This window comes from Medicago truncatula, chromosome 2 (genome assembly GCF_003473485.1).
Source record: "Medicago truncatula cultivar Jemalong A17 chromosome 2, MtrunA17r5.0-ANR, whole genome shotgun sequence".
In the NCBI taxonomy this organism is placed as follows: domain Eukaryota; kingdom Viridiplantae; phylum Streptophyta; class Magnoliopsida; order Fabales; family Fabaceae; genus Medicago; species Medicago truncatula.
Genome location: NC_053043.1, coordinates 32,016,918 through 32,026,931, shown reverse-complemented (window position 1 = coordinate 32,026,931; position 10,014 = coordinate 32,016,918). Strand labels below are relative to the sequence as shown.

The 10,014-nt window shown below is 31.4% G+C and overlaps 2 protein-coding genes across 4 annotated transcripts; one reads left to right on the top strand and one right to left on the bottom strand.

Annotated features, from left to right (window-relative positions):
- Positions 1-404: 404 nt before the first annotated feature.
- Positions 405-4,808, top strand: LOC11418598 (uncharacterized). 3 transcript variants are annotated; one of them, XM_039830612.1, is made up of 9 exons: positions 405-468; positions 1,071-1,258; positions 1,628-1,714; positions 1,852-2,118; positions 2,629-2,793; positions 3,093-3,146; positions 3,251-3,397; positions 3,958-4,344; positions 4,414-4,808. In XM_039830612.1, the coding sequence occupies exons 1-8, from the start codon at positions 420-422 to the stop codon at positions 4,333-4,335; spliced, it is 1,335 nt and encodes a 444-aa protein (XP_039686546.1). In that variant the 5' UTR covers positions 405-419; the 3' UTR covers positions 4,336-4,344; positions 4,414-4,808. The 3 variants fall into 3 exon arrangements, with proteins under 3 accessions (XP_039686546.1, XP_024632232.1, XP_024632233.1); XM_024776464.2 differs by having other exon boundaries at positions 3,958-4,803; XM_024776465.2 differs by lacking the exon at positions 405-468 and adding an exon at positions 511-856 and having other exon boundaries at positions 3,958-4,803.
- Positions 4,809-6,498: 1,690 nt separating this feature from the next.
- Positions 6,499-7,608, bottom strand: LOC11440725 (non-specific lipid-transfer protein 8). Its single transcript, XM_039830611.1, has 3 exons — positions 7,231-7,608; positions 6,788-6,847; positions 6,499-6,735 (listed from the first exon to the last, which is right to left on the bottom strand). Exons 1-2 carry the CDS (start codon positions 7,566-7,568, stop codon positions 6,838-6,840), a joined length of 348 nt encoding a protein of 115 aa, XP_039686545.1. The 5' UTR covers positions 7,569-7,608; the 3' UTR covers positions 6,499-6,735; positions 6,788-6,837.
- Positions 7,609-10,014: the final 2,406 nt, after the last annotated feature.

Sequence of the window (10,014 nt, the reverse complement as noted above, 5' to 3'; positions counted from 1 at the left end):
AATGTATGTATGTTTAACATTTATTTTGACTATTAGATTATAACTAGTAACACTCTAAAGCTCACTTAAAAACTAACCTTCTAAAATAAAATATACATGAGACAAAAAAATGAACATGGAATAAGTAATAATAAAAATAAACTTGATAGTCTAATGAACCTTATGAAGTAGTAACAACAATATAATTATATTATTATTACAAATTACAATAGGAACAAAAATGAATCTACCCATCTCCACTTCCAACCATTTTCATGATTTCATCATCCATAGCTTTAGCTAGTACAAAGAAGGAAAACAACAAAAAACATGAGTGAGAAAGGAATCATGGGAATAATGTAATCTCGTGACTCCAAAGGACAACAAAGTAATTTCATATATTATTATGTCCATAGTAGTAGCGGGAAGAAACAACTAACATGGTTTCTCTCTCTACATCTACACACTCTCTTTCTCTCTCTACACACTGTGAGTAGTAGTGGAACCTCAACTCAACTCTGTTACAAATACAATATACAAGTTGAATGGATAAAACCACCATGCATTTCCACAAACTTTTCATTCTTTCTCTCTCCTCCTCATATATTTATTTATTCCAATAATACCCTTTTTCCAATCGTCGGCAATATATTTTGTTGTCTTCTAAGGAACAAAACTACAAATAAGGAAGAAATTTTTTTGATCAAAGGGACCCCTTTTTTTTTATCAACCTTGTCAAAGTGTCAAACCACACTTGTTTTGTTTGTATTTTTATGTGAAAAAAACAATAACAAAAGGAGGGTCTTGTTGTTGTTGTTTGTTTTGTTGGTGGGGTGCATAGGATAAGCTTCAAAATTGGGTTAAGGTTAAGGCTAAGGTATACAAAAAATGACAAGTTTTTTATGATAATTATTGTTTTTATTAGCATAACAACCCATTTAATTGTATATGCTATAGTATATAAAAATATAAAACTTTTTATGGTTTTTTGGTGACCCTTTAGCTTCATTAGTCTTTCTATTAATTTCTCTTCAATACCCACTTGACAATTCTCATAAAGTTGCATGCTTTTGCATTTGCATTTGGAGAAGCTTTAATGGAGGTCAATTTTGGATTATGCTTCTGCTTGTTGGTTTTGTTGGTTCCTTTTACTTGTGCTGGCAGAGCCACCATCAGCACCACCACCGGTAACGGGGGCAATAGTGGTGGTTCAATTCAGAAGCTTGAGGTTAAGAAGCACTTGAAGAATTTGAACAGACCACCTGTTAAGTCCATCAAGGTAGAGATAAGTTTTTTTTTTTCTTTCTTAACTTTTTGTTTCCTTTTCACTCTGCCACTTTTTCATTGGTTGCATAACGGTTTTATTTCTAATTGGGATTTGTAAAAAATTAAACTTTTTGGGTTTGAAAGGAACTTTAGTTCTTGGGAGTTGGGAGATTCTTTAGTCTTTTTCACTACAATAATGGAAAATCTGCTATTGTTTTTGTTCATGCAATTTGAACAGAATTTTAGTATATTTTTGTATTGGTGTCACTCTTTTGTAAATTTTGTTAACAAGTGTAATTTATTTAGTTTCTAGATTTTTAGGACCATTCATAAACATAGTTCATTTATGCAAGTGTACTTTTTTATGGTTTTGTGAAAGCAGAGTCCTGATGGAGATATTATTGACTGTGTTCATGTTTCACACCAACCAGCTTTTGATCACCCTGAACTCAAAGATCACAAGATTCAGGTGAATTATACAACTTTCTCTTTTTCATCTAAATTCAAAATTTTCAACTTGTTTAGTTCAAATTGCATTTGTTGTACCTTTTCTTTCTTTTATGTGTCATTTGGTTTCTTGTTAATATGAATTGGTTTGTGATGCAGATGAGGCCAAATTTTCATCCAGAAAGGAAAACTTTTGGAGAGAGCAAAGTCTCTTCAAATTCAAATTCAAATTCAAAGCCTATAACTCAGCTTTGGCAGAAAAATGGTATGTGTTCTGAAGGAACAATTCCTATAAGAAGGACTAGAACAAATGACATATTAAGGGCTAGCTCTGTTCAAAATTTTGGAAAGAAGAAGCAAAAGAGTACTCCTCAACCAAAACCTGCAAAACCTCTACCTGACATCTTGACTCAGAGTGGTCATCAGGTACTTCCACCACTACCATGTTACTTATAATGCACCTACTGCAAGTTCAAGTCACCACTAATAGTTTACCAAGAAATTATTCTCATTTCTTATGTTTACTTCATTTGAATGTGTGAGTGTGTGTACATTTCTTCATTAGGTGTATATTTTGTGCAAAAGAAAATAATTTAGTACAGAAACAACCAAGAAAAGTTATTTTTTTATCAAGGGTTGGGAAAAGTGTATAGAGACAGAGTAAATATGTGTAATCTCAACAAAAAAATAATTAAGGATTGATATTTCAGCACATCTATGATTTGTTATGCGTGTGCATGTAATATCAATAACCAATTTATTCATCGATTATTAATATTACTTACTTTACACTTTAACTTGGCACGCCGTAGAGGTCTCGTCCTTTATTATGATAGGATGTTACTATAGCATGGAAATGCTTTGGTTGTGTATATTATCTCCTGATTTTATGTATTTGTTTTATTCCTTTTGATTTTATTTTCTTGGAGCAATTAGCATGCCATAGCTTATGTGGAGGGAGGTGATTTCTATGGAGCAAAGGCAACCATAAACGTTTGGGACCCAAAAATTCAACAACCTAATGAATTCAGTCTGTCTCAAATTTGGATTTTGGCTGGTGCCTTTGGTCAAGATCTCAACAGCATTGAAGCAGGCTGGCAGGTATTATTTAAATTTCTTGCTATATTGTCATCTTCTGTTTGAATCGATTGGTTAATGGCCTCCGGTTAAGGCCGAATCGATCAGAAGTATCCAAACTTCAACCCTGGCCAAAACAATCATTGACCATACTTTTCTTATCTCCCAATTGAAAGTCCATTTCCCTTGAAAACCAGATTGTCAGAAGCAAAACTACTGTCTTAAAAATAATTTTCAAATCAAATTCATTATCTTTTGAATGATATTATTTATCACTTATCTTCTAATTTCATGTTTGTCTTGTCTGCTCTTGCAACAATTAGGTCAGCCCTGATTTGTATGGTGACAATAACACTAGACTCTTCACTTATTGGACAGTGAGTTCCCAATACAATCACTCCACTTTGTGCTTTCATTAAATTAATATTGTCTATAGTTTCTCATTCATTTCATGAATTTGTTTGTTTCATTAATGTGGCAGAGTGATGCATATCAAGCAACTGGTTGTTATAATCTCCTTTGTTCTGGCTTTATTCAAATTAACAATGGTATAGCCCTTGGAGCAAGTATATCCCCACTTTCTAACTATGGTTCTTCCCAATATGATATAAGCATCTTGGTCTGGAAGGTACATGTCTTTTTATAATGTTATCTTTTGTTATTGGCCATTATAGAAAGAAAATATGCCCCACACTTAACTAACACTACAATTATTTCAGTAAGATTGTTTGTATATGCACATTATTTAATTTTAAATACAGAGAATCTCTGACAAACATCTCATTATATCTGAATGTTTATGTTTATGTGTGTGTAATGTAAGAATGTATGTATGACATATAGTTCAGTCTCTTTTTGTATGTGTGTATGAGTTCACATTATCTATTAGCAAAGATTTTGTGCATTCACGCAGTCAACAGCTTAGAAGTATTGGATCAAAATCAGACGGTAAATCAGCTTTAAAAGCCAATTTGATATCGGAGTTGTCTGGTCTTAATCCAATGATTTTAAGCTGTTATATCGTCGTAAATGCACAGAATCTATGACGGCAGGAAATTTGAATTCGTACACATGGGTGATCAAGATTTAAAAGTTACTAAAAAGTAACATGATATCTTGTTTTCCATGAATTTAAAATGTATCAATGTCATTTAATGTTGTTAATTTGAATAAAAAACTAATGTGTAGGACCCAAAAGAGGGAAACTGGTGGATGCAATTTGGAAATGACCATGTTCTAGGATACTGGCCAGCTCCTTTATTCTCATACCTAACTGAGAGTGCCTCCATGATTGAATGGGGTGGTGAGGTTGTGAACTCTGAGTCTGATGGACAGCACACATCAACACAAATGGGAAGTGGACATTTTCCTGATGAAGGTTTTGGCAAGGCTAGTTATTTCAAAAATATTCAGGTTGTTGATGGTGACAACAAGTTAAGGGCTCCAAAAGATCTTGGTACCTACACTGAAAAAGATAACTGTTATAATGTCAAAACTGGTAATGCTGGTGATTGGGGCACCTACTTCTATTATGGTGGTCCGGGTCGAAACCCTAACTGTCCTTGATCTTTTATGTTAAAGCTGTGGTTTTAAATTGCAGGTAAATGTGGTTGCAATATCGTGGCCGCAGTTGTGGATCGCAATTTAAAACTACGGTTAAAAGTTTAAGCACTAAAAAAAATATAAAAAAAACTAGGGTGTTCTTTTGAATTGATCTAGTGTAGCTTGTAAGTTGAGCTACCACTTAGGTAATTTGGTGTATAATGAAGCTCAAAATTCTCATTGAGGTCTCCAAAAATTGTTGGAGAAAAAGGGTGATGGGTTTCTTAGATTGACAAGAAAAATGTTTGATCATTGATTTCTGTTTATATATATATATTTTTGTTGTTTTTGTCTGCTCCAATCTCTGGAGCTGTGAAAGCTGGTGGGTTGTTAATGTGAACAGAATATTTTCTAGTAGGGGACAATTGAGTATATGTATATTTATTTATTTTGGTACCATGTTTAATTAATGAAAAGCTGTCTTAATAAGAACATTATTTATGATCTTGCTATTGCTCTTGCCTGTGAGTTGTGACAAATAATGTGTGGCTTTTTAATTGAAGAAATTAAAGGTGGAAACTAAAAATGAGATGCATGCACATGTGAGTAAATAGATTGGACCTTGGCCTAATTGAGTCACATCAAAACTTTGTACAAAATTTATGATATTAATTAAAGTATGGTGGGGTAATGTGGTTCACGAGCATACCACTACTCTCATTGGGTGGTGACTGGCTAGTGTCAAGGTAGGGATTGAAAAATTGTGCATACCACATAAAATCGTATTTTGGATTCAATTTGAGCACACAATGTTCTTTCTATGAACACTACGGAACAACAAGCATATTCACTTCCATAAAATGAGAGTATACAAAAACTACTAGTAAGATTTATTACACTTATTAGCTAAATGATGAGAATAACATATTGAGATCGTAGCTCAAACCGTACAAGTTTGCTGCAACACTGTCTTCCGCTTAGGACTTTGTTTGGGAGTTTTTTTTTGTGGTGGTCGGGATTTGAGACCCGGACCTTGCATATATTATGTATTATCGCTATCAACTGGATTAAGAGAAAATTGTTTAGAAGTTTGTATGGGAGGGAAAGACTTTTGGAGTTCCGATTTTCGAAATATGATAAAAATTGTGAAATCTAATTTCACATTGTTTAAAAGAGTATTTTATTTTAGAGAATGATATATTAATGCTTATGATTAATATATTTTTAATTTTAAAAATATTAAAATAACATAGATTTGAATTCATGTAAAACCTCTAAAATCTTCCTCAAATACAACTTTTTAATTCCTCCATATTAAAAGGATTATGTATTTCGAAGAAAATTAAAACCCAAAACACTTACACCTCTGGAAGTCCTATATTTCTTTCAAAGCCATCCCATTCATTGCCCTATAAACTCGCAAACGAAGCCTAAAATTCTTTTTTTTTTTTTTTTTTTAACATTTCCTTTCCTCTTTGTTCCTTATGTTCTAGTTTGAAATGGCTACGAACTCCCATTGTATACTCTATTCAACTTCTTTTATCATACTTCAAATAAAACATTGATGCATAAATTTAATGTTAATAATATAGGGATTTTTAAGAGTTGTTGTGTTGGAATGAATGAATGTTTATTAAACTTTAAAATTAAAAATAAAGTGAATATATGTATATGCAGAAGGATCATTTAAAATCGTAAAATAGCTATGTGTGGAAGAAGGAGAAAATAATTGAGTTAGTTTATATTTCACAATTGAATTGACCAATATTACGTTCACATTTTAATGGTATACGAGTGGAGTCCGTCTTTGATGTCACGTTCTCATAAAGAACTTTTTTTAACAATAATAACGACCCTAGTTGGTAGCTCTGTGTAGACGAATATTACGAAATAGTCTCATCCTATACTATACTACTTGATAGTAGTTTGATACTATTTCAAACAAGGTAAAATTTACAATTTTGGATGCTTATTCTTTCTCAACAATGAAACACGTAAATTGAAACATTTTCAGACCAAATTAACAAGCTAACACCTAAAGCTCAACAACATTGTAAAATACACAACAAAACAAAAACCAGCTAACCAAATATGTGACCCTCAAATAACTGGTAAATCAATGAGGTCCACCTTTAGATTTAAACCATATGTTTAATATTAGAGTTCCCTATAAAAACATAAAACATATAGATTAACATTATTCTTCATATAGATAATTATAGCAAAAGAACAAACATTTGTAACATTCAAATTTCAATAGGGGCCGGCTCAACGATCCAGTTAAATTGGGAACAACATTCTAACAACAACTTATTCAAAATAACATACATAAACATAATACAGAAATCCACATAGGTAGATTCCTATTTATTACAAAATATATCATATTCTCATACTAACATACATGCTATATATTATATATATATATATATATATATATATATATATATATATATATATATATATATATATATATAGTAGCAGAATGTTCAATTTGACCCTCCAATTCCCACTTCCAAGCCTCAATTAACCAACCCTGCAAAAGACGCAGCAATAAAAAGATAAATAAGTAAATAGAGGAAAGAAAAAACATTAACTTCGGTTAAAATAAAAGCTAATGATTGGTAAAGCAAAATATAATGGAACAAAATATGTGTGACATTTCATTAATCAATATGACTATACTCTAAAAAAGTTCCAAGTTTAATTCTTAAAGTTGCCCAATTGATAGACAGTCCAATCTCCTATAATAAATAAGTTGTATCACTGCCGATTAAAGATTAGTCTCGTAGCGGATTCAAATAGTCTAAATTGTGGCGATTTTTATACCGGTGGCTACTAGGGAAAAAGGTCCTATTCATTATGGATCAACATAAAAAGAAATATATATTTTTGAATAATTTAATTTATGAGTTTTACTTGGAACAATCAGCATCTGGGGAGATAGTGATGGGGGTGTTAATTCCACAGTTCCCTGCAAGAGCCTGAGCCAATTGTGAGTTGATTTTAATACTCTTGGAAGTGGATTTGATGCAGTTGCAAGCAGCCTTTTTATCCTCAGATGTTGATACAGCTGATGCTAGAGCTTTAGCTCCAGAGCAACATGCAGCTGGTGGTTGTCCACTTCCACTAACCAAATAGCTCACACAAGGTTTCAAGTCCTTAATCACATCACTGCATGAAATTGCAGCCTCTGAATTTGAGGCAACAAAGATGAGAAGCACAAGAGCAGAAAATGCAATTAAAGAAGATTTCATGGCTACTTAATTTATCAAGTTTTCCTGAATCTGCATTGGTTATTTTTCATCATTTATAGGAGTTTAAAAGGAAGCTAAAATATGCAAGTAAAGTAGTTTTTTTATTAGGTGAATGTGGTGTATTGCAAGAAAGAAGAAGTATATCATTTTGATATCTTTTGGATTTTGTCAAAATTCAAGGTTAGGTGGAAGTAGTGAAGAAGGGTTTATTCATTTTCAACAAGTAAAATAAGATTGCAAGTTCATGCAAACTATTATTTGCTTTCATATTTTTTGTTTCTCCAAGAATTTGATCACTTAACCTTCTCTAAAGAAAGAAAACTATAAAGTGTACTAGAAGTAAACATTTAGAGGATCTCTAATATTGAATACTATGAGATTTTGTTAATTTCTTTTTATTGGCCACACCACTTAGCTCTTCTTCCAATAAGATTTGTTCATTCCCAACCAAACTTTCGAAAATATCTTGCATGAGTTAAGTCACGCATGTGTTAAACTCGGCATGACTTAAATCATGCTGAAAATTCACAATGTTCATAACCTACGTGAGTTAACTCATGCATGATTTATAACCTACGTGAGTTAACTCAAGCAAGGTTTATAACCTGCGCGAGTTAACTCACGCGGCGTGACTTAAATCACGCAGGGGTATTTTCGAAAGTTTGATTAGAAGCGACCAATTTTTGATAGGAGAAGAGCATAATTCCTTAATTTTATGTAGTTCGATAACTTTTAGGCTTAAATGCTCTTTTGGTCCCTTAACTATTTAATTGGTATCGCTTTGGTCCCTTAATTAAAAAAAAGATTGTTTGAGGATTTTAAGTTTTTTTAGTCTCGTTTTGGTCCCTTCTGTTAGGTTTCCGTTAGTTTTAATAAAAAACGTTAAGTGTGGACACGTGTCACCTTGTCATTAGCTCTGAGATTTTTTTTTTTACAAAAAAAAAATATATTTTTTTAAAAAAAATTAATTAATTTTTTTTAAATATATATATTTTATTTTTTTGTAAAAAATTCCCAGAACCAATGACAAGGCGACACGTGTCCCTTTGTCATTGGCTTTGGTATTTTTTATAAAAAATAATATATTTTAAAAAAATAATAATTTCTTTTGTAAAAAAAAAAAAAAACTCAGAGTCAATGACAAGGTGACACGTGTCCAGGAGTTAACTTTTTTTTAAAACCCTAACGGAAACCTAACAGAAGGGACCAAAATGAGACTAAAAAAAAACTTAAAATCCTCAAACAATCTTTTTTTTAGTTAAGAAACCAAAACGATATCAATTAAATAGTTAAGGGACCAAAAGAGCATTTAAGCCTAACTTTTAATTTTCAACATTCACACACCATCGGTGACCATCCTATGTCAAACCACCATTTTGCTCCTAAAAAATGTAAACATTGTCGCAATATTATGGCTCAAACGAAAACACAGTTTAATCACCACTCTTCATTTCATAAGTCATTTTTGTCCCTGCCATTTTGGCCCCTGAAACAAACATCTTGAAGTCCTTTGTCCTTCAAAATAGTCATGTCACTTTTTTCAAAAAGTTAATGTTCCTACTTCATATCAGGGGTGAAAATGACTAATGAAGTAATAGTGGATGATTAAATTATATATATATTTTTTGAGTAAGAGACCGGTGCAACAACATTTTACAGTTCGAGGGACTAATGGTTAGCTTTCACAATTTTAAATAGAGTTAAATATGTTTTTCCTCCATAAAAATATACTAATTTTTTGTTTTAGTCCTCTAACATTTTTCTTCGACTTTTAGTACTCCAAAAGTTTTCCATCTTCACTTTTGATCCCTCATTTTAAGTAAACTTATTTGTAGAATTCATTTTTTTTTTTGACTAAAATTTCACAGAAAAGTTTAGAATATTATAAGAATCTTTCCTAAAAAATATTAGAATTTTTTTAACGAAAAATTAAATAAATATGAATTTTTATATTTATAACTGTTAAAATTCATATTTAATTCATGTTTTGTTAAAATAATTATTTTCTTTTTGTCGAGATTTTTACAATATTTTGCACAATTTCATTAAACAATACAAAGACTACACATGAGTTGACTTAAAAATAGGAACCAAAAGTGGTGATTAAATTTTTTATAGAAACTAAATATCAAAGGAAAATTTTAGAGAGATTAAAACAAAAAGTTAATATATTTATAAGAACCAAAAAGATATTTAACTCTTTTTTTTTTTAGGGAAAGAAGCTTATAGCTTTTCATTATTAATCAAAGTATGAATACAACGTGGAATATTAAGATGATAATGGAAACTAGCATGATTTAGTGCTTCCCTAGCTAGATTATGGGCAACACTATTGGCTTGTCTCCTAATGAACTTCACATCAGAGTTCACTAAATCAGTCATTAATAGATGTCTACAATCGTGTATTATGACCATGAAATCTGAGACACCATCCCCCTTATAGATA

Coding starts and splice junctions, on each gene's coding strand:
- LOC11418598 (XM_039830612.1), top strand. CDS start 420: ATGGTTTCTCTCTCTACATCTACACACTCTCTTTCTCTCTCTACACAC. Junction 3,147..3,250: donor GACTCTTCACTTATTGGACA/GTGAGTTCCCAA, acceptor TTAATGTGGCAG/AGTGATGCATATCAAGCAAC. Junction 3,398..3,957: donor TAAGCATCTTGGTCTGGAAG/GTACATGTCTTT, acceptor ACTAATGTGTAG/GACCCAAAAGAGGGAAACTG.
- LOC11440725 (XM_039830611.1), bottom strand. CDS start 7,568: ATGAAATCTTCTTTAATTGCATTTTCTGCTCTTGTGCTTCTCATCTTT.